Source organism: Lasiosphaeria miniovina, assembly GCF_030549165.1.
Source record: "Lasiosphaeria miniovina strain SMH2392-1A chromosome Unknown B0T26scaffold_5, whole genome shotgun sequence".
Lineage (NCBI taxonomy): Eukaryota > Fungi > Ascomycota > Sordariomycetes > Sordariales > Lasiosphaeriaceae > Lasiosphaeria > Lasiosphaeria miniovina.
This window is the reverse complement of record NW_026848224.1, coordinates 2,731,328-2,752,281: the sequence shown is the minus strand read 5'-3', so window position 1 is coordinate 2,752,281 and position 20,954 is coordinate 2,731,328. Positions and strand designations below refer to the sequence as shown.

Below are 20,954 nucleotides of genomic sequence, written 5' to 3'. Positions count from 1 at the left end.
GCGAGACAATAGCTTGGATATCTCCACCAAGGCAAAGAACTTGCGTGCGATTATGATCAAGATGGGCTCAATGAACCTAAAAATCATCCTCATCCATGTCGATCTCTCCATTTACTGCCGCATCCTTGCCTGCCGCGGGCGCTTTTGTCTCTTGCTTCCTCCACAAGCCCGCCAGAAATTGGTTTGTGCTGGCCTCATCAATTCCCTTGTCTTCTCGCTTCTTCATGAATCGCGGGAAGCGGAGGCTCAAGCCCTTGTCCTCCTGAACCAGCCCAATTGCTGCCGTGTAAGTGGGGCTAATGGTGATGTCCGCAAAGGCCATCTCCCAGACCTCCTGCGGCTCGAACCAAACATCGGGGTGGCCGCCAGTATACTCGACGTAGCTTGGTTTCTTGAGATGCGTATTATTTGGTTCCCCGTTCTCGCCGTCGTCGTAGAACTCCTTGTTCGCCTTGTAAAACGCATCCGTGAATCCTGATATGCATTTGCATACGGCTTCGAGAGACCCAGTCTCCTCGTTGCGGACTGCCAAGAGGATTGGGGACCACCACTTGGCCTTGCGACCTTGGCCGTGCCAGCCAGCAATGGGAATTAGATCGAGCGTGTCGAAGCTCGCGTGGTAGTCCTTCTTGACTTTCAACCACGAATCTAGGCGTTTGTCGGGCTCGTAGGTTGCGAGAAGCGGCTTGCGGCGGGAAGACTTTGGTTCTGATGCACCATTTTCTGTCTCAGCCTTGGCTTTACCTTTTCCCTTGCCCTTGGCTTTCTTTGCTGCAGCAACGAGCTTTTTCGCGGCGGACTCCTCGCCAGCCGGTTCCATGACATCGCCGCCATATTCCACCACAGATATGTTGTCAAGAATCTTGACCATGATACCTTCGCACTTGTTTTCGGTGGCTGACTTGAAGAACTCGAGGACGGCTTCGGCATCGTTTGATGTCGCGTCGAGGTTCTTGACCCAAGTGAAGCGGTATGGTACCTCCATGAACAACGACTTCAACATGTCTCGCCTATCTCTGAAGGAACGGTCTAGCAGCGGCTGGCCATTGAGATACATGAGGTCAAATGCGAAGAGGCAAACATCGATGGTAATGCTCCCGATGGCAACATCCTTGCGGGCGCGGTTTGTGAGGGTCTGAAAGGTTTTTAGATCGCCAGTGGCCTGGTCCATGGCTACGACCTCGCCTTCCATGATGAAGCTCTCGACACCCTCGCCCCTGATTTTAGGGACGAGGGCCACGAGGTCAGGATACTTGTCCGTCATTAATTCCAGGTGTCTCGAGAAAATGGAGACCTTGCCCTTCGCATCGCAATGCACCTGGGCGCGTTGCCCGTCATACTTGTACTCGCACGTGAAATCGCGGCCTTGAAGCTTAGTGAGCATCTCAGATAAGTCTCTTGTGATGCTTCCCAGCATGGGGCGGAGGGGGATGTGTAGCGTGAGGCCGCAACGGACCAGAAGCTCGTCGGAGATGCCAATCTCGAGCAGCACCGGAACCAGGTCATTGTAGTCCGGATGCCTGGCAAAACATGCCTTTAAGATTTCCTCGGGTTTTGCCCAGACCTCGGCAAGTTCTTCTTTCTTGAGCTTGGCCAACTCCTGTGGGTTTCTTGTAGGAAACTCGGCACCTGGCGGTTTTGACAACAGGAAAGCACGGGATAGAGCGATGAGCATGGTCGTCTTGACAGCCCCAATACGCAACTAGAAGATGTCAGTCGAGCCGAATTGTCGTATTTAACGGTACGGAGGACTCACATGCTGACATAGCGTCCTCACAATGTACCTACTCTCCTCCCCTCCTCGCGCGTCTTGCAAGAGTCGGTCTACAATGCGCTGCTTCACATCCCCACTGCCCTGGCCCTGTGTCTTGGCTATCTTGGCAAGCGACTGGAAGACTCCCTTGATGGTCAGTGGTTTTGGCTTCCGCAGGGTAAAACTCTGCTTCTTCTTGGCCTCGAAGGCGACGTCACCAGGATCACCAAGCTTGTCGTAGATGGCCTTGAGCGACCTGTTGTCCAACCCGCAGACCTGTTTGAGGGCTTTTGAGATTGCGGATCCGCCCAGTCCGAGCTCCATGGAGCTATAAGGCGGCGAAATGGCATTGGTTGCTAGCCACACCGCCGGAAGTAGACTCGACGGGTCTCCTTCGATCAACACTCGAATGCAGTTCACAAGCGTGTCCACGATCTTGATGCGGCTTTGTGTGCCATTGACCAGGACGAAACAGCGTGTAAGAAGGGCATAAGATGCATCCCCACCGTCGCCAGCCCACGACTCTTGCAGCTCGGCGATGTATTTGGACGGGTTAAAGGTGAGCGGACTCTCGTCCAGCGGGATCAGCGAGGCAGCCTTGTCATCTGTTGCGGCGACAGAAGACAGGGACAGCGTATGAGTGACACTGGGCCCCGGATTGGCCAAAGAAGGCTCAATCTGCACGAGCTGAGAGCTCGACGTCGACTCGGGCTCCATCCGTTCTTCGCTTGGGGATCCTTCCTTCGCAGCCCCCGGCTTCATGTCATCACCACGGGGAGTGGTAACTGGTTCTGCATTCCATTCGGCCTGAAGCTTGCGGGCAAGCTCCTCGTCCGTGAGTTTGCCTTCTGGCTCTTCAGCACGCGAACCACTGGCTTGGCTGGATGATGACGGCTTTGGAGCGCCATTCTGTTTCTGTTTGGCAAAGAAGTACTCGAGGCCTTTCGCGGGAGCAGAACCTTTCTTGGTGTCGGAGTTGAGTTTACGTTTCTTGGCCGGGCTGGCCATCGCGACACGGGCGTCCACGGGTATAAATGGCGACACGATCACCAGTCCGTCAAAGATGAACCATGGGCATCCGATCCGACACCCGACTAAGGTAAGCTTGACTTGGACCTGGGTGAGCCGCCGCAATGTCGCACTTTAATTCAGGGCATGGGAGCGAAATGACCGAGTGCATAGACATGGGCTACTATATGCGAGCCAGAGACTTTATTCGCATATTGAGGGGTTGTGATGCACAGATTTAGCAAACAGAGTCTGCCATCGAGACTTTCGTCGCATGTTTGTCGGGAGCTCATAGCTGAAAGTCAATGACGTCCCACTGTATTCCCAGCGCGCTTGACGGCCTAGCCCGCACGAGCCTTCCGCGGTGCCACGTGACAAAGCGGTTTGTCAATCAGACCCACATCTGCGCTATTCCGTTTCCGGCGATGGCAACTCCACATTGCCCACACACATCCGAAAAAAGGGTGGAAATCCTCGCCGGCCCCGCCATTGGGATTTTGGTTGAGGGGGAAGTTCAAGTTAAGCGATCGCGAACTGTTTTCCTCTCTGTCTACTCTCATCCTCAGCCTATTAAACGAGATACAGCATACCCAGATCGCCCAGCATGAACGGCGAAGACCCCCAAGAGCGGCCAGACTACATCCGCGCCGTCATTAACGGACTCGAGCGATACAACCCCGAAGCCGCCGGCACCCTCGAGGCTTACCTGCAACTGCAATGTGAGGAGAAGTTCTGCGACTGCAACGCCAACCGGGCGTTGCTCAAGCTGTAAGCCTTTTGCCATCTTTTTTTTACTATTTAGTCCTGCATCTCGCTTGGTTCTGCGATATGCACTCCTTTCCTGATGACTTAACATCAACGTTTCCTATTACCTGACACCGGCCGAGACTAAACCCCTCGCCCGGCAAGGAAGTCAACTGTAGTGATGTCTGATAGAAAAAAACACCTGAAAGCTCTGCTTTGCTATTATCACCCGCTATGCCCCATTTATCGTTTGAAGATAGAGACCAGTGCTGACGAGGAAACCCATCGATTTCCCCCGGGCCTCTAGTTACCAGCTCAACCCAGACCGGATCAAGGTCGAGGCCGTCACCAACATCCTCGTCAAGGCCATGACGCAGTTCCCGTCGCCACAGTTCGACCTGGCCATGCACCTGCTGGCGCCGGCGACGTCGCTCCCGAACGCGAACTCTGCGTCGGAGCTCGCCGAGGCCGTGGCCAAGCTGCGCGCGCTCAACGCCCAGCTCGAGGGCGCCCAGTACTCCCTGTTCTGGGCCACGCTGGCCAACGACAGCGACGACATCTACGCCGACCTGACGACAGACATTGCCGGGTTCGAGGACCTGATACGCCTGCGCATTGCCCAGCTGATCAGCCAGGCATTCCGCGAGGTGCAGGTGAGCGTGCTGGAGAATTGGCTGGGCCTGGACGACGAGGAGGAAGTCAAGAAGTTTGCCGTCGAGGCGTGCGGCTGGAAGGTTGGCGAGGACGACCTAGTGCAGATCCCCAAAAACGCCGAGAATGAGGCCAAGAAGAGCGAGATCCGGGAGGATGTCACAATCGATATGTTCTCGCGGGTTATCAAGAAGGCGTGGGAGGAGACGGCTTAGGCTACCACCAGCTGCGGCGAATGAGGGGAGCGCGAAGCGAGAGGCGGTTCTGTGGGAAGACGATATTTTTACTGACGATCGAAACGCGAGCCGTCTGTCTAACATGGCTGTTTCCTGCATCTGGCGGCAACAAAAGCTCTGGCGTTAAAGGGTTATCATGGGCGGGCCTGGTATCAAAGCCGTCAAGGGATGCAAGGGATGTTTTTTTTCTCTAATCAAATGTGGGATCTAAGCGTCATAGACGGATTGTCTGCTGCTACATACAATAGACACCACCAACGTGATGAAGACCGTTCGGCATTGTTCAGTGACATGGCGCCAATCTATGCGGGACGTTTGCTCTCTATACCGCCAGACTTTTCCGGCAATGCTCCTGCTACCGCTTCACGGTGAGCTCTTCCCACTGAACGCCAGCCCACTCCTCCACGTATCCAGCCTTGCCAGCCGCCACGCCTCGCTCCTGGCAGTCATTCTCGCAGACACCAACAATGACTGTACCCCAGTCCATGCCGTCCAGCCCATCCTCCTCAATCTCAAGCTCCTCAATAGTATGAGGAGCTAGCTGTACCTCAAACACGCGCCCAGCCCCACAATTGGTGCACCGAGGGATGACGCCAGCGCCGGCCGTCGTGACCTTGGGGCCGGTGTCCGCACTGACGTGAAGCAGTTTCCCCACGGCATCCGTCTTGGAGTAGAGCAGCGGCTGGCCGCCAAACTCATACCGCAGGCACTGGTCGGGGTTCTGCCCGACGCGGTCCGCAAACTTTTGGAAGGCTGCATCCATGACGCTCTCAAAGACTTCCTTGTCCTCCTTGCCGCCGCCGCTTCCATTACTGCTTGCGGCATCTGCCTCCGTCTCTACGACAAACTTGCCCGGCGGCGGAAGCGGCGTCGAGTCCAGAGTCTCGTACTCGGCGTCCGCTAGCCACCGCACGGGGAACGGCGCAGGCTGCTCCGAAGTCTCGGGCCACGGGTCTGGGGGTGAGCTGGGCTCGGAAACGGTCTGCGGGTTGTTAAGCGTGAGCGTCTCTGCAAAGGTCTTGGGGAGATCCTTGATTGCTGCGTCGTCGTCGGATGTAGTAGAGGCGGCAATGTTCTCTGTCTTCACTTCAGGTGCTGGCGGCGTGACTGCTTGCGGGTTGGAAAAGGGGTTCACTGGTGTCGTAGTGGCCGACGCAGGTTTAGGTACGAAGGGATTTGTAGATATTGTAGCCGGCGAGGAAGATGTGGCAAAGGGATTGACACGCGCAGTTGTCCCTACTGCCGAAGCAGCAGCGGGCTTCACTCCGAACAGCGACTCCCCTAGACCCTGTGACGACGCCTTGGGAAGAACGGGGGCCTCCTTTGACGGCTTGTTTTCCTTGTTATCTCTGGAAGATTCTGACACCACCTTTGGCGCATCGGGTGCGATCTTGACTCCACGTATAGCCCGGATGCTTCCCTCTCTCCTGCGGCAGCTCTTTCTCCTGCAAGAGAAAACGTATATGCGCCGCTCGTGGCCGGGAAACTGTTCAGGAAGTTCTCCGTTGAGCTGGAGGAGAAGCACCATCAGGTCCTTGCAGACCTTGCATATGGCTAGTGCGGCCGAGGGCGCATTACCAACATCGAGCCAGTCCTGAGGCAAATCGCACAGTTAGGACATTGCCGATATATTAAGTACCCTGGAGTGGAGGGACTGGAAGAGCAACAAACCGGGCGGCCTCCAAGACGACTGATTTCTTCGCCGTTGGCTTCGCTAGAGGCGTAGCCTAGCAGGACGTTGGTTTCTGTGAAATCGTTATCCTCGCCCCCTGACGAGTCACTGTCGTATGGAGCCATCCTGTTGAGTTTGGTTGTTTAGCGCAAACGCTTCGAAGGTTGGTGTCTCGCTGTTACAGGGGCGGGGACCTGAGTGAGTGGAATATTTTGGGCACCACCTTTAAAAGTTTTGGCGGGGTAAAATCTGCACGCCCCGCCAATCTGTCGTGGGCCACTGAAATGCTTGGCGGCATGTCACTTCAAGGGCAGCCTTGGCCGGGCACATGGTTGATCCTCACCACATGTTTTTCTGCAATTAAATCTGTCGCTGAATACTTTGGTTAAAGTAGGTATCTTACAGAGACAGACCAAGGGTCATTATTTACTCCTCAGGGCCGTCCATACCAGGCCCTGGGCCAGCCGCGCGGCTCATCTGTCTTGCCTTCAACATCTCATCGCAAAGCAGCAAGTTCGACGCAATACCCGAGCTCGAGGCAATGGAATTTCGCAGGACCCGGAACGAATCGTACACTCCTTCCAGTATCGGGTCCATGGGCTGGCCAGTTGACAGGTCCAAACCCACGATGTTGCCCTCGGCCTGCTCGTCCTGAAGAGCAGCCACTGCGAGAGACGAGTTGTTAGCTGGGGCATTTTACGGGGCGGTCAAACTGAGCTTCCACTTACGAGCATCCTGGATATCAAGACCAGCGTTGGCAGCAAGAGTCTTCGGGATGATGAGAAGTGCGTCCGCAAACGTCTCCACACCCCACTTCGCCTTGCCCTTTACCGTCTTCGCGAACGCGTCGCTCTTAAGATGGGCGGCACAGGCCACCTGGAAGGCACCAGCACCCGGCACGACGCTCTTGTCGACAATCATGTTGTAGACACTGCGCAGGCCGTCCCGGACCGCATCTGTGACCTGAGTGATGGTATGCTGGTTGGGGCCCTTAATCATGAGGGTGACGGACTTGGGCTGCTTCACATCCTCGATGAATGTGTACTTCTCTTCGCCCAGCTGTTGTTCGTAGACAAGGCCCGCCCAGCCGAGAATGTCAGGGTTCAGATCCTCCACGCTGTTTTGCGCGACACCTCCGCAAACCAGCTGTAGTCTCTCCATGTTTCTTCTCTTGGCTCTCCGGAGGGCGAGGATGCCGTTCTTGGCTAGCACGTCCAGCGACAAGGGGTCGATACCCTTCTGGTTAATGATGACAAAGTTCTTCTTGCCGTCGTTGCCGCAGACCTCTTTCTTCAGCTCAACGATCTTCTTCAACTTGGCATCCACGAATCTACGTTCGCTTTCGACCAGCTTGTCCCGCTGCTCAGCGCTCGAGTAGAAAAAGGCCGAGTTAATCTCCGACTTCTCATATTCTAGACTGACGTTGAGAGTCAGGATAAACGCATTTTCGACCCGCTTTGGCATATCAGGATGTCTTGCGCCATGGTCGAGAGCAAGGCCGCGAATGAGCTGCGTGTCCGAGGCAGTGCGATGCTGCATCTTCATAATCTCGATCATGTGCAAGTCAGGCTTCGCGGGAGCTTGGTAGATCGCGAGGACGGCGTCGACAATATCAGGCGTAAGGCTCTGGGCCAAGCTGGCGCTAAGCTTGGTGGCCAGAGAAGTCTTCGCAACGGAAAGAAGGAGCTCGCGGTCGACCTCCCTGGGGAGCTTGAAAGTGTCGAGGAACTGCGAATGTTTAGAGCGGTCACAGAAACCCAAAGACCGGGACGCAAACCTTCAGAGCCTCGTTCTTGGCAATCTCGAATCCATCCGTGATTATCCTGGGGTGCAGGCCTTCCGAGATATATCGATCCGCCTGCTTCAGGAGCTCGCCGACGAGTAGAACAACTGATGTTGTGCCATCGCCACAAATGTCGTCTTGCGCTGTCGCGGCCCGCGCAATCATGACCGCCGTGGGGTTCTGTATTTGCATCTCGCGCAGTAGAACGTTTCCATCCTTTGTCAACTTGATCTGCACGCCTGTTGTGTCAGTTTATGTCCCATGTTCTCGCCCGGTTGTCACCGCCTCGTACCTGGCCCGCTCCATCGACAAGCCTGCAGTCTGTGTTAGCTAGAGACACCACGGAGCAGGATGAAAGCCACGAACATCTTTATCGTTCCCAGGGGACCCAAGTTGGACTTGAGGACATCTTGAAGACCCTCGCCGGCACTGATGTTGACCTTAAGGGCCTCGCCCCGCCGCTGTAAACAGTTAGCACCGATTTGCGGCGGTCAAGAGCCACCCTGGACATACCCTCGACTCGGCTTTCGGGTTGAGAAGCTGCGCAGCAGACATATTCGCAAAACCGGTGGTGGGGTGCAAGTCTGGTGGGTGGGTAAAAAGCGACGTGAATGCGGCCTTGTTGGTGGTGGTGCTGAACTGGAGCTGCTGCTTAACCTTGATATTTTTTTCGAGGTTTTCCAGTCCAGGCGTCCGTTTAGGCGGGGGCTGCAGGCAGTGGTGACAGGGGGTTCGCCCAAAGAAGCTTGGTCGACGCCAAGCTCAGGCCGCGTTAAGGGGGTACTACAGAATAGCGGTAATTTCCTCCACAAACTGTGTACCTCATTACTGTTTTCCCTCCCGCCTCAGAGCTTCGTAAGCTTCATCACCGGGCAGTTTTAAGACTTGTCAAATCTGCTTCGAAGGCGTGCAGGTAACATGGACTTCGTTTTCCAAGATAAGATTTTGCATCAAAGCTACTAATAGATTGCTGAATTCTCTAAGTACCTATAGGTACAGGTAGGTTCTTACATAATGTAGTGCCTTATCATCTTACGGTCTAGTTCTTGGCCAACTGAAATAAGCTGGGTACGAGTGTGCGCAGGCAACGTACCTGAAACATACGTTCAGGTCCTTACTAGTCAAAGCCATATCCAAAAATAAACCAACAACTAGGTATATCAACATTGTGAATTGAATAAATCCGGCGTTTCATTAGTACTGCAGCTTTTCTAGCATCTTGTGTTTGCAGCCATGTTGAAGAAACGGTTCTGTGCAGGTGGAGCTGTATGAACTCCGTTTGTATTCCGTACCTCAGGTGCTAGGTTGCCGCTGGTTGCCCCAATAAGAGTGGGGCTCGTCATCGTACGTCCCTGGCAATCTGACACCCGGCCAATGCCGCCACTGTAGGAAAACATGATGGTGCCATCGGCGGATTTCCGGCGGCCATAAGACGCTCTCTTCACTACATCTGTTGCGTTCTCTTTGCTCATTTCTGGAGGTTATTCGCGATTGCTCGCATATCTACGGCCTACCTAGTGATTTGGGGCCCGAGATTTACTGCACGACCTCACCAAAACACCAGGTTCATGCACAGGCGCCATGAAACTTAAATTCAGCCTCCTTTATGCCGCCATTGCGGTCCTGCCTCTTGGCCCAGTTTTTGGTCAAAGTCTCCAGGACGCAGACGGCCCGCAAGCCAGGGAATCGGTGAGACAGGTTGCAATCATAGGTAGGTTGGTTATCCTAGAGATTTAAGTCGGGATTCCCTATTCGTTTCTCGGGCAGGCCTGGGCTCTTATGTATTTGAAGAACTTTGCCGAGCCGTCCCTTTTATGAGTTTACGATCCACGTTGGTCAACTAAGTCCTTCTCCTTTGGGTTGACTCGTGGACACCAACAACTTCCTGTACAATGTGAACAGAAAGGATTACGAATTCCGTGTGCGAGAGTTGCGTTCAAATTGCAGAGACATAATTCCTCGGCACAAAACCCCATCTAACAAGCACCTGCGCATAGGAGCCGGAGCTGCCGGGTCTTCCGCAGCGTACCATCTGCACAACTACTCAAGCAGATATGGCGTTAGCGTAAACATTACGCTCTTTGAGAAGACAGGCCGCATTGGCGGGCGCACTCTCACCGTCAACCCCTTTGATGATCCATCCCAGCGTGTCGAGCTCGGCGCCAGCATCTTTATCGAGAAGAATCTCATTCTCTATGGCGCACTCAAGGACTTTGATCTTAAGAAGAGAGACCCTGATGAGGATTCGGATCCGACGCTGGGAATATGGGACGGAGACTCGTTTGTCTTTACTATCAACGAGAGCCACTCCTTTTGGTGGAACGCAGCCAAAGTGATATGGAGATATGGCGTTATGGCACCCCGACGCACCCAGAATCTCATGGAGTCAACCATCGCCAAATTCCTTCGCTTGTATGAGGAACCCTTCTTCCCTTTCAGGTCCTTGACACAGCGAACGTATGAACTCGGACTCGTGGACGCGACCGGAGTGACTGGCGAACAATTGTTGAAGGCAAACAGCGTAAGCATATGACCCTTTGGGACTGCCGATGCCTCATCATACTAACTCTGTTAGGTTGGGGACCTCTATGCCCATGATATTGTGCAGGCAAGCACGCGAGTCAACTATGCCTCAAACATTGCTAGGATTCACGGACTCGACACGATGGTGAGCGCTTCATTCTGCCCTCTCATCGCTTCATGTGACAAGAACGCACTTGAACTAAAGTTTGGGGCAGGTTTCCATGGCACCAGAAGGCGCAATGGCTGTGGCTGGTGGGAACTGGCAGATCTTTGAGAAGATGGTTCACAAATCAGGTGCTGGCCTTCTTTTGAACACGTCTGTCGTCTCCATTGGACTTGCTTCCCATGACAAGGACACACAAGACCGCGTCCGATATACGCTCGAGGTTGCGCCCAGTTCGAATAGTTCAAGTTCTGCTGAGAAATACCCGCTCGTGTTCGACGATGTTGTAATCGCGACACCTTACCAGTTCAGCAAGATTGCTGCCGGAGATGGGGTAATTCAGCATTCTATTGACGCGATACCGTATGTGCAACTTCATGTTACGATCTTTTCGACGCCATTTCGCTTCAGCCCGGCGTTTTTCGGTTTGACAGACACCACGGCCATCCCAGGAACCGTCCTCACAACTCTCAACAAGGACGATGATCCTACGTCAGGCGTGGAGGGGGTGGGCAAAGCCGGATTCTTCAGCATTAGTACGTTGAGAAAGGTACAAAATCCCAAGACCAAGAAGGAAGAGTACCTTTACAAGATCTTTTCTCCTGCGGCTGTAACACCAGGCTTTTTAAGGTTCGTCTTCCGGTCTCCCTTAGCTGACCTTCCTTGTCATTGAAGCCATTGAAGTCGTTGTCTAACTCAGCTCTACTCCCAGTCGCTTGTTTGGAGTTGACGTCCCAAGCACATTCACAATCGCAACCGAAAACACGGATTCCACAGAAAGCCCAATTTCTTGGTACCATCCTCACGTCTTTAACTCGTACCCCAAGGCACTCCCGCGAGTCACCTTCCAAGATCCCATTATTGGGCCAAGTCTTTACTACACCTCAGGCATGGAGAGCTTCATCTCAACGATGGAGACAAACGCGTTGATGGGGAAGAATGTCGCTCGGTTAATTCTGGACGATATTTTGGGGATTTACAGCGGAGTCGGTGCAGGTTCAGAGGACGGCTCAGTCCTGGTCGCAGATGGCATGCAGAAGATTGTGTGCGATCGTGGCAAGACTCCGCCAGCGCAAGACATGCTGAAGGATCTCTGAGAGGCTGTGTGCGATTGATATTACTTAACCTAGGAATTCTACTGTTTTGGTCAACAAAGAAAGCGGCTCAGATCTGGAACCAACGGGCCACCCAAGAGGATGGGCACGAATGACGCAAGGGGTACACAAAACGTTGTTCAATTAGTTGTTGCGCAAAGCCCTTTGGCTTCTTGCTTAATCGCGTTTCTGAAAGAAAGATAATCCAACCCGTCTTCGTTGAAGCTGGACACGTGTAGTTGTGCAAGTGGAGGGATACCTTAGTTCACTTGCGCGGCCAGTGGCGGCCCCATGCTGTTCTTTCAGGTGGACCAGCCTGCTTGGACCCTGCCGGTCTTGTGACTCAGCTGGTAAGGTGTGGCGCCAGACCCTCGTTGCTATGGTGTGTGGCGATTGGCTTATCACAACAAAGCGCACCGCCACATCCCACTTTACCCCCCTTCCAGCCGCCCCTCCATGTTCCAGGCAATTTTTAGCTGCCTTTTGTTATGACGCAGTTTCCCTTTCCCGTCGCCTTCAACAAGATCAGATGCTTGCGCGCTGAGAGTCTTTAGACTAGCTGCAGAGTTTCAGGGCGGCGCACCCCTTACAAACTCTCTCCACTATTTATTATTATATTCTAGTCGCTCCTTCCTCGATTTTCTTGAGTGCATCAACGACTCAACCCACTATCGGTTATTCGCCTTTCGCAAAGGCCAGCACAATGTTCGTCCTTAGGAACGGTAAGCTCTGCCCCGCTGACAACCCCCCTCCCTTTCCCCTCCAAACCCAGTGACAACCTTGGTCATTCCGCGCCCGCCCATCTCATCTGTCGCTGCGCGCAGATGGGGAAAAAACACGCTAACACTCTTTCCAGTTGGCAAGCTCCTCTTCGGCTCCAGCAACCAGGAGTCGATGATTGAACTGCCCCAGGGCCAACTATACCTCGTTCGGCCTCTTTCGCCGAAAGGCTATTCTGAGCTCATCTTCAAGGACTCTTCTGCTCGTATCCGACGAACCGCACAAGACTTCCAATACCAGCTCGTCGTGCAACGTGTTTACGAAGAGGGAGAGGCGGAACTGCTTGCTGAGGAGGAGGGCGAAGACGCCGAAGCTGATGCCGACATCCTCGCCGCTGAACGCGACGAGAAAACATTCCTACTCGACGAGGCCCTTCATTTTCGGATCGAGAACAGGGAAGGGAGCGAGAAGGTCCTGGCCTGGCGGGATCTAAGTGGTGACGCGGGAGACGTCTACGAATTTGTTTGCGACTCCGGCATCTCGCCTTCCATCGTCGACGAGTTCGAGGCAATCGCAAAACAGTGCCAGTACGAGCGCAAGTACCGGAAGCCGCACACCACGGCATCTGAGGAAGATCTCCAGCAGTTCGAGTTCGACGAGCAGCCCATTCCGCAGGCCAGCCCCATTCACAGCCCCACCCTGACCCTGACCAAGTCGATTGACTCCTCAGACTCGATGCTCTCCGCCAAGTACAGCGCCAACACGGGCGCGAAGAGGGAGAAGGCGCCCGAGACTGATGCGACGCCCACGAAGAAAAGGGAAAGGGAAACGCTGCCACCAAAGGCCTCGGCTCATCCCGCGGCACGAGAGATTCTAGCTGCCGAGTCTGCCGAGCTCCACTTCTTTGACTTTCCATCGGGCGCATTCGTCCTACAAGACGCAGCGGTCACAGCGACTGTGTCCGAGACGGGCACTTGGCAGTACTGGCTGCAAGTGGGTAGCGCCGACCGGGACTGGCTTGGGATTCCTGTCATAGCGGACATCAACCCGGTCTTCAACTTCGAGTTTCTCTCCTTCATCTTCAACCAGTTCTCGGACGATGGCTCGGCCTACTCATGGCTGCTCCGGTTCAAGGATCAGGCCGCCCTCGAGCGCTTCCAGGAGGGACTGCTCCAGGCCCTCTGGGAGCAACTGAACGAGTTAAAGTGGTCCAAAATCAAGGACAAAGAGCGCGATTATGTGGCCGACGCCTTCAACGACCTTACCATGGAGGACGCGGATCAACTCGAGCAAGTCGAGGAGGAAGAAGAGGAGGAGGAGGAGGCAGAAGACGACCGCGGGCGAAGCGAGCACTACGACAGTGACGAAGAGGAAGACGACGTCGAGTACGAGCCCAAGGACGGCGAGGCGAACAAACAAATTGCCGTCGGATACAAGCACGACCGGTTATTTGTCGTTCGAGGCTCCAAGATTGGCGTCTTTAAACACACTCCCAACAACCACCTCGAGTTCAGCACCAATATTTCGAAAGTCGAGACCCCCAAGGGCGAGTTGTTCTCGCCCAAGAAGGTGATGCTGCACAATGAGGATCGGAATTTGATCTTGCAAAAAGATTCGGATCCGAACAGCCTCTACCGAATGGATCTCGAATATGGAAAGGTCGTGGACGAGTGGAAGGTGCATGAAGACATTCCAGTTGTGACGTTTGCGCCCGAGAACAAGTTTGCCCAGATGACCCATGAGCCCACCTTCCTGGGCATCAGCCACAACGCGATGTACCGTGTGGATCCTCGTCTATCGGGAAGCAAGCTCGTGGATGCGCAGCTCAAGCAATACGCCAGCAAGAACGACTTTTCTGCAATTGCGACAACCGAGAAGGGATACATCGCCGTGGCTTCTAACAAGGGCGATGTCCGCCTATTTGACCGTCTTGGTATCAACGCCAAGACCCATATCCCCGCGCTTGGAGAAGCCATCATTGGCCTCGATGTTTCTGCCGACGGCCGCTGGGTTCTGGCTACATGTCGGACGTATCTCCTCCTCGTGGATGCCCTCCAAAAGTCGGGCAAGAACGAGGGCAAGTTGGGATTCGAAAAGTCGTTTGCCGCCGACTCCAAGCCCCAGCCGCGCCGTCTCGCCCTGACGCCAGAGCACGTGGCCCAGTTCGCCTACGAAACCGGAAAGGGCGTGAGCTTCACACCAGCCAAGTTCAATACAGGAGAAGGCATCTCGGAATCGAGCATCATCACCGCCACGGGACCCTACATTATCGAATGGAGTCTCAAGAAGGTCCTGACGGGGAAGAAGGCGCCTTACTTGATCAAGCGGTATACAGACGATGTCAAGGCCGACGACTTCAAGTTTGGCACAGATAAGAACGTCATCGTCGCTCTGCCTCATGAGGTCAACATGGTCGACCGCGCTCGTCTAAAGCGTCCGACGCGGGAGAGCATCGCGGGGGATTTCAATGCCGAAGCTCGGCGCGGTTCGGGCCGCATCGGCACACGGGATAGCGGCAGATACAAGCTCGGTAAGGATGATGTTGTCAAGTCTGCGTTTTAGGTTTGAGATATTTTCGGGCCGTGCTGCTCAGCCGGCTTTTTGGCAGTAAATTCGGGATGTCATTATCAGAAACCACTTTTCTTAGTTGGGCCGGGCAAAGGCTTGCGAACCAGCAGCATTCCGTTTAGGTTTGCTGCCTGTATTTACCTCTACGGTATTTTCCTTTGGTCTTTACAAGTCGACGATGCAGGCACGAGAGTAGGACGGTGGGCTGCAAACACGGGAGGAGTGTGGAGTTTAGGTGTTTGTTGTTGTTGTTGTTGTTGTTGTTGTTGTTGTTGTTGTTGTTGTTGTTGTTGTTGTTGTTATTGTTGTCGTTGTCATAGCTTTTGGAGGATGGTTGGCTGGTTCTTCGGTAGCTAGGTCGATACCTTTGTGAATTACGATTACGTATATCTCTCTCAGTTTTTTGATGCCATGACGTGTTGAAGTGTTCCCGGTGCTAGGTTTAAAGTGGGTGGAGAGCGACAAGAATGTGGACTTGGCTACCGTGAGTGTTCACTATGTAATCCGCTGTGTCATTGAAGTACCTACCTTGCGTCCTGCTTATGCTATGATACATATATGGAAGCACTGCAAACCTTCAAAGCATTAAAACGTGGTTAAAGAATCATCATGTGTGGAAATTGAAGTTGGATTTCTTGTGAAAGGAATAGACCATAGTGCTAATGTCACAGACCCATCGATCAAGCTTCTTTTTGCCGCGGTGCTACAGCTTCACCTTTGGTACCAAGTGGAGGTAGATAGCAATCTAGATAAATTGACACGAGAGTAAGGAAAAGTGGTATCATCGTAGCCTAGAATAACCCGTGCTTGGTTTTTATCCCTGTTTCCGTATCCAGTAAATCTCTTGATCAACGCAAAACGAGAGACCCATTCTGTGTCCTTTGCCAAGGGTTTCGTCCCGCTAAACAGACGGACAGAGAAAATCGACACATGTTGGTGCTGTAGTATGCAAAGAGACAATCTCGACGGGATAAAAACGCGGAAAAGTGCAAAACTCCGTGTTGTACAAGGCCAGACAGACACCACGCCTTGGAGAGATTATTTCCGTCCAAAGCAGCGGTATCTGGACCAGTCCTAAAGAGAACCCAAAGCAGGCTACAGATATGTCTAGTAGCGGCGCTGGGCGCCGTTCTCGTACACGGCGCCCGTCTTGCTGTCAACGCGCGGGTCGAGCTTGTTAAGCAGACTTGACGGGTCGAGCTTGTTGAGCAGACTTGACTTGTGCGGCGTCAGTCACTGCGGCCCGGCGCCAGACGCCGCTGTCGTGCCCAAGGCAACCATGGGCTGCTGCTGCTGGGGCCCGTAGCGCCCAACTCCGCTGCTCTGCCCAGCGCCATAGGCCGGGCTGGCAGTGCGGCGGGTGCCTGCGGGCTCGGCGCCGCCGTGCATGGTGCTGTTGGGCCCGGAGCCGTCCAAGGTACAGTAGAAATGGTCTTCGACAGAGGAATTCCGCCTCTTAACCCAAATAAGGTTACGGACGAAGAAGACCTGGGCTATTAGAAGAACGTTGCTTATGCCATTTGGCAGGCTGGCAAAACTTTATAATAAAAAAAGGATTATTCCGGGAGATTGTTATGTTGCGTAAAATTTGCCGTCACTAACCCCCAGTCACCCCCATGTCGCCCCTCGCCACCTTGCTCGGGCACATCTATTCCTACAATGCGATAGAGAGCGTGCTGCCACCAGTTTGATTCTCGGTCACCTTCTTCTTATCGTCATCTTCCAAAACCGAGTCCAAGAGATCCGAGTCCAAGAGATGAACCAAGTCATCTACCCCAGCGTCCTCCCAGAATCTCAACGATCTAGCTACTGAGTATAATGTGTCCACTGCGAGGGAAGAATAGCCCGCGAAGTCCATCTTTTCATCATGCTCTATAAGCTACCTCAGCAGGAATTCGACATCGTCGAGATCTCGACCGAGTTTAGTGATTGATTTGGGGCGTGTACTTCCGATGAAGTGGACACATCGTTTGATCTTGGTTAGAACCAAGATCCCAGGGCGAAGGATCGGAGTATTATCTATACAAATATGTGTCAGCCTTGCCAATGATCCCCAAAGACCGAAATAGAGTGAAATAACCACCGTCCCCGGGCCAAATCACGCTCAGCTGCCTGGGCAGACCGAGGTCGCCGATCTTGAGAGTTTCAATGGGGATTTGAGCCTCTTCGTTTGCAGGCGAAAACAAGAGTCTGTTGTGTTCCAAGCGAAACCTTGCGTCACCGCCTAGCACAGGATCCGAAATTCGCGTTCGGAGGTCAATGATATTTGGAGCGTCGATTTCAACGTCGATGTCTGTTGTGGCCCTTGTGCCGCCGAGGAGGTTGACAGCGAAGCCCCCGATAAATGCGTGATCAATACCTAGGTCCGAAAGAATCGCAGACAGCGCCTTCGCAGCCTATTGGTGGAGTCTGTGGGGAGCCATGGTAGGGAAGACGTTCCTAAGGTCGTATGTGACGGAATGTCGAAGTGGAGAGGTTGGCACTGGTCTTGGATAGCATTATGGTCGCACCTTCTGGCAAAACGGTTGTGAGAGAAGGCAGGTACGCTGGATCAAGGTAGTCACAATGAAGGTAACAAGAAGTGCGAGCAATGACTGGTATTGGGGTAAGACTTCAACCTGGCCCTTGCAAAGGAAGGGGGCGAGGGCCACTGGTTATATATATGCTCAGGGGCTCAGTCCTGAGTGTGCTTGTGAAAGCTTGTGGGTTGTGACGCCGCAGTGCGGCTTAGTGGCTTATGCCAACGGGCAGTGGCCTGGCTAGTTGGTGCTCTTTCCTTACAAATAGCTAGAGCTACGTTGTGCTTACAAGCAGAGAGTCGGCTAAACATAGAAGAACTGAGGGCAAGCATCTCTATACTTTAGAGTATAAAAGTCCGTAACTAACGGGTGTAAAGGCTGCCTGCTACTTCATCAGCCTCCCATACCACATACCCCAGAGTGACCTTAGTCGAGCCCCCCGTCTCTAAACATTACTTGTGCGGTTATTTTCTTTCTTCTCCTTCGCAGTATCAAGGGTTGTACGTAATCCTCCTTCAATATCAGCTACTTGGGGGACAGGCCCCGTAAATCTTTATCCTACCATCCAATACTACGCCGTAGATACATTAAGCCCTTTAGCTTTAACTCTTGCTAATACTCACGGACTACACTGCAATATATTAAAGGTAAGCTATAAATTTACCCTTCTCTCCCAGGGGAAGTCGAGAAAGGTTTTCTTGCTCGTATAAATATCAACCAATATATCCTTGATCCACTCTTCATCTTCCCTAAATGGCCAACTCTTGATTACCTTTACAGCCTGCTCGATCTCTAGATTTTCACCCTCGGACAGCGGCTGGTCATTCGCCAAGATTTCCATATAATCCCCCTCATAGCTCATATCGAAGAGGCTCTCCCCAATGACGCTCGAAAGTTGCTCGAGAATACCACGGTGAACTCGACTTGTGCGTTTCTCGCGAGCGGCAATACGTGCAAACGCAGCGCAGGCGGCTGGGAGTGGCACCGTTCGGGTAGAAGGAGGGAGTGCGGGCTGAAGGCCGTCGTCAACCTGAATCGGAATGGCCTCGTCCAACGTAATCCCCGCCCAGGACATGGGCAGGAAAACGAGCCTACGCCGCGGCGGGCCCTGGTCAGAGGTTGCGTCATCGATTAGGTAGCGAACTGCCAGGCCCGACAGCTCGCATGTGTAGATGGAGCGCAGAATATCCTCATGGACTGGAGAGAAGCCCAGTTCGGCGGCGATGTCTTGGACTTTCTGCAGTTGGCCGTCAGGGACAAGGAAAAATCGGCTCTGTCAAGGATGTTAGCTGGATACGGCCTTGTACCCCGCTAACTTACTCCATTTGGTGCAAGGGGGTAACCTAAACGTATCTGCAGGCTCGTCTCCCATTCAATAAGAAGGATCGCGGAAGCTTCCAGATGTGCAAGAAGCTGAGTTGCGCCATCTCCAAGGCCGCTCATGCCGTTGGTGGTTGGTAGTTGGCGCTGGTGATGATTGGTGGCAGGGTGCGGGAGAGAAAGGAAGACTGGGTTTTGGATTGGGGGCAGGATTGACGTGCATAGCAGAACTTGAGTTAGGGTTAGTGGCGCCGCCGCGTTGCGAAGCCAAAACGTTGCCGAGGTCGGGGTGGGTTTGCCAAACCTGATGATTCAACAAAGGGACCAGGTGGGGCACGACCAGACCTGCTTGGGGCTTTGTTGTGGTGGAAAGCAAGGGTTGATTGATTGATGCCAGGTGAGGGGTCAGCCGAAGGCCGCCCCTCGAGCTATCTTAGCTAGCCGTTCTAGTCTACAGGACTGTGCTTTGGCCGGAAAAGAACACGTGCTTCATATCTGACACGAAACAAGACCTTAGAGATGTGCTTTGGCAATCTTGATGAGTAACAAAAGAGTAATAAAAAGGGGCACGGATTTGTTTAAGGTCGAATAAAATCTTTATGGGTTTATCATTTGGAGAACCCCCTTCGAAAAATAGAAAACACAGAAAATGCGCTTACCTTTCTCAATTTACAACACTGACACTTGATAAGAGGAGAGGGAGGTCGTGAGGATTCGTACGACGTCATCGCCAAGTTGGAGGTTGCCCCGCAATCTACTGGCTTCACCCAACCAGAACACCGTGTCTCATCCCACCGAGCCCACCCAAGACGGTGCCAAGACGCTTACCTAAAGAGTGAAGTATTATTCCCGCGCCCATCATCATATAACGTCACGGTTAAGCCGACCCCTGGCCGCAGCGGATACCGTGTCTAGCGTAGTATTTTTCTTGCGATTTCCAGTGATCAACACCACGGCGCTGCCCTGGACGCCGCGCCTCAGCCACTGGGGAGTTGGGGATCGCCTGCAGACCCTGCAGGCTTGGCAACAGACTTCCGTCGTATTTGAGGACCAACCTGTCTCACCTAAACACCCTCTTATTCGTTTTCACTTCCTACCGTTCCTTGCACCACATGATATCAGACACGCTTCTGTTGGCCCACCTTTCACCGTGGTTTTAGCCACCGATCGACACCGAGGGTCTCTTCGCCACCCCTCTACACCGAGCGATCTCGACATCACAGTCAGCAGGCAGAATGGCGCCAACAAAGACACTGCCTCCCCGGCTGGCCGATCTTACGGTCCGGCAGGCGGCCGGCGTAACCGTCACCGTCACCGTCACCGTCACCGTCACCGCCCAGATCAACAGCGACGGCGGCGGCTCTAGCTCCAGCTTCCTGAGCGGCGGCGAGATCGCTGGCATCGTCATCGGCACCATCGTCGCCTGCTGCTGATCTGGTGGGTCGTCAAGACGCTGAGCGGCAATAAAAAGAAGCCGAGCCCACCACCGGACCGCAACCGGCAGGGATGGTACGACGACGAACCCACAGTCCGCCGCTCACGGTCCCGGAGCCATTCCCACTCGCAACAGCGCCACCATCACCACCACCATCGCCGCGGGTCCGGTATGGTTCTCGAGGAGAAGGACGTGGCATACGCCCCGCGCCGGCCCTCAGCCACGTACGTGTACCCTGAGAGACGGCCACGATCCACGGGAAGGAGCCGCTCTAGGTCAGATTCCGAGAGGTACTACACGAGTTATTAGAGCGTTCGGAGAGAGAATGCTGGACCCAGCTGGGGTGAGGGTGGTCGCTTTTTCTTCCGTATGACGACTTACGATTACGAGTGGTACCATTGGGCTACGAAAATAACGTAAACTGGAGTGTCTGAATCGCTAGAAATGGAGTGTCTGTATCGCTAGAAATGGAGTTCTAGTAACTGCAATCATGTATATATATATCACGATGAGGGGCGTTGCAAGCGCATGTGTCGATTAGGATTTTGATATACATGCAGAGGTGCTTGATCAGATTCGGCACTCATTGGCTTTACTTACCTGGCTGCGGTATTGGATCTGTATCAAACATCGAAAGCGTTACTCATTATGCTCAAGCTTGCCGTGAAATGCGATACCACCAAGCAAAAGCGACACAAAGCCTGACTGCGGCCAACTGTAAGGACTCATGTCTTGCTCAACCGCCCTATCTCGTCCGAACGAAAC

The 20,954-nt window shown here is 53.7% G+C and overlaps 9 protein-coding genes across 9 annotated transcripts; 4 read left to right on the top strand and 5 right to left on the bottom strand.

Annotated features, from left to right (window-relative positions):
• Positions 1-76: 76 nt before the first annotated feature.
• B0T26DRAFT_753345 (ATP-dependent DNA ligase) lies at positions 77-2,761 on the bottom strand (the record flags this gene model as incomplete). Its single annotated transcript, XM_060445666.1, has 2 exons — positions 77-1,702; positions 1,757-2,761. 2 exons carry the CDS (start codon positions 2,759-2,761, stop codon positions 77-79), a joined length of 2,631 nt encoding a protein of 876 aa, XP_060294528.1.
• Positions 2,762-3,365: 604 nt separating this feature from the next.
• Positions 3,366-4,371, top strand: B0T26DRAFT_677568 (eukaryotic translation initiation factor 3 subunit K; the record flags this gene model as incomplete). Its single annotated transcript, XM_060440115.1, has 2 exons — positions 3,366-3,529; positions 3,813-4,371. The coding sequence occupies 2 exons, from the start codon at positions 3,366-3,368 to the stop codon at positions 4,369-4,371; spliced, it is 723 nt and encodes a 240-aa protein (XP_060294527.1).
• Positions 4,372-4,747: 376 nt separating this feature from the next.
• B0T26DRAFT_753343 (programmed cell death protein 2) lies at positions 4,748-6,189 on the bottom strand (the record flags this gene model as incomplete). Its single annotated transcript, XM_060445665.1, has 2 exons — positions 4,748-5,986; positions 6,064-6,189. The coding sequence occupies 2 exons, from the start codon at positions 6,187-6,189 to the stop codon at positions 4,748-4,750; spliced, it is 1,365 nt and encodes a 454-aa protein (XP_060294526.1).
• A 110-nt stretch (positions 6,190-6,299) lies between these two features.
• On the bottom strand, positions 6,300-8,765 carry B0T26DRAFT_716757 (chaperonin Cpn60/TCP-1 family). The gene is made up of 6 exons (XM_060442289.1): positions 8,361-8,765; positions 8,214-8,308; positions 8,140-8,161; positions 7,842-8,078; positions 6,793-7,792; positions 6,300-6,729 (listed from the first exon to the last, which is right to left on the bottom strand). Exons 1-6 carry the CDS (start codon positions 8,400-8,402, stop codon positions 6,491-6,493), a joined length of 1,635 nt encoding a protein of 544 aa, XP_060294525.1. The 5' UTR covers positions 8,403-8,765; the 3' UTR covers positions 6,300-6,490.
• Positions 8,766-9,235: 470 nt separating this feature from the next.
• Positions 9,236-11,851, top strand: B0T26DRAFT_716751 (Prenylcysteine lyase-domain-containing protein). The gene is made up of 5 exons (XM_060442288.1): positions 9,236-9,558; positions 9,845-10,368; positions 10,423-10,515; positions 10,586-11,163; positions 11,246-11,851. The coding sequence occupies exons 1-5, from the start codon at positions 9,429-9,431 to the stop codon at positions 11,628-11,630; spliced, it is 1,710 nt and encodes a 569-aa protein (XP_060294524.1). The 5' UTR covers positions 9,236-9,428; the 3' UTR covers positions 11,631-11,851.
• A 272-nt stretch (positions 11,852-12,123) lies between these two features.
• B0T26DRAFT_716749 (VID27 cytoplasmic protein-domain-containing protein) lies at positions 12,124-15,228 on the top strand. The gene is made up of 2 exons (XM_060442287.1): positions 12,124-12,349; positions 12,484-15,228. Exons 1-2 carry the CDS (start codon positions 12,331-12,333, stop codon positions 14,907-14,909), a joined length of 2,445 nt encoding a protein of 814 aa, XP_060294523.1. The 5' UTR covers positions 12,124-12,330; the 3' UTR covers positions 14,910-15,228.
• Positions 15,229-16,022: 794 nt separating this feature from the next.
• B0T26DRAFT_753339 (uncharacterized protein) lies at positions 16,023-16,304 on the bottom strand (the record flags this gene model as incomplete). Its single annotated transcript, XM_060445664.1, has 2 exons — positions 16,023-16,133; positions 16,194-16,304. The coding sequence occupies 2 exons, from the start codon at positions 16,302-16,304 to the stop codon at positions 16,023-16,025; spliced, it is 222 nt and encodes a 73-aa protein (XP_060294522.1).
• Positions 16,305-17,789: 1,485 nt separating this feature from the next.
• Positions 17,790-19,157, bottom strand: B0T26DRAFT_716747 (uncharacterized protein). The gene is made up of 2 exons (XM_060442286.1): positions 18,755-19,157; positions 17,790-18,707 (listed from the first exon to the last, which is right to left on the bottom strand). The coding sequence occupies exons 1-2, from the start codon at positions 18,875-18,877 to the stop codon at positions 18,087-18,089; spliced, it is 744 nt and encodes a 247-aa protein (XP_060294521.1). The 5' UTR covers positions 18,878-19,157; the 3' UTR covers positions 17,790-18,086.
• An 832-nt stretch (positions 19,158-19,989) lies between these two features.
• Positions 19,990-20,498, top strand: B0T26DRAFT_753338 (uncharacterized protein; the record flags this gene model as incomplete). Its single annotated transcript, XM_060445663.1, has 2 exons — positions 19,990-20,172; positions 20,259-20,498. 2 exons carry the CDS (start codon positions 19,990-19,992, stop codon positions 20,496-20,498), a joined length of 423 nt encoding a protein of 140 aa, XP_060294520.1.
• Between the last annotated feature and the right edge of the window lie 456 nt (positions 20,499-20,954).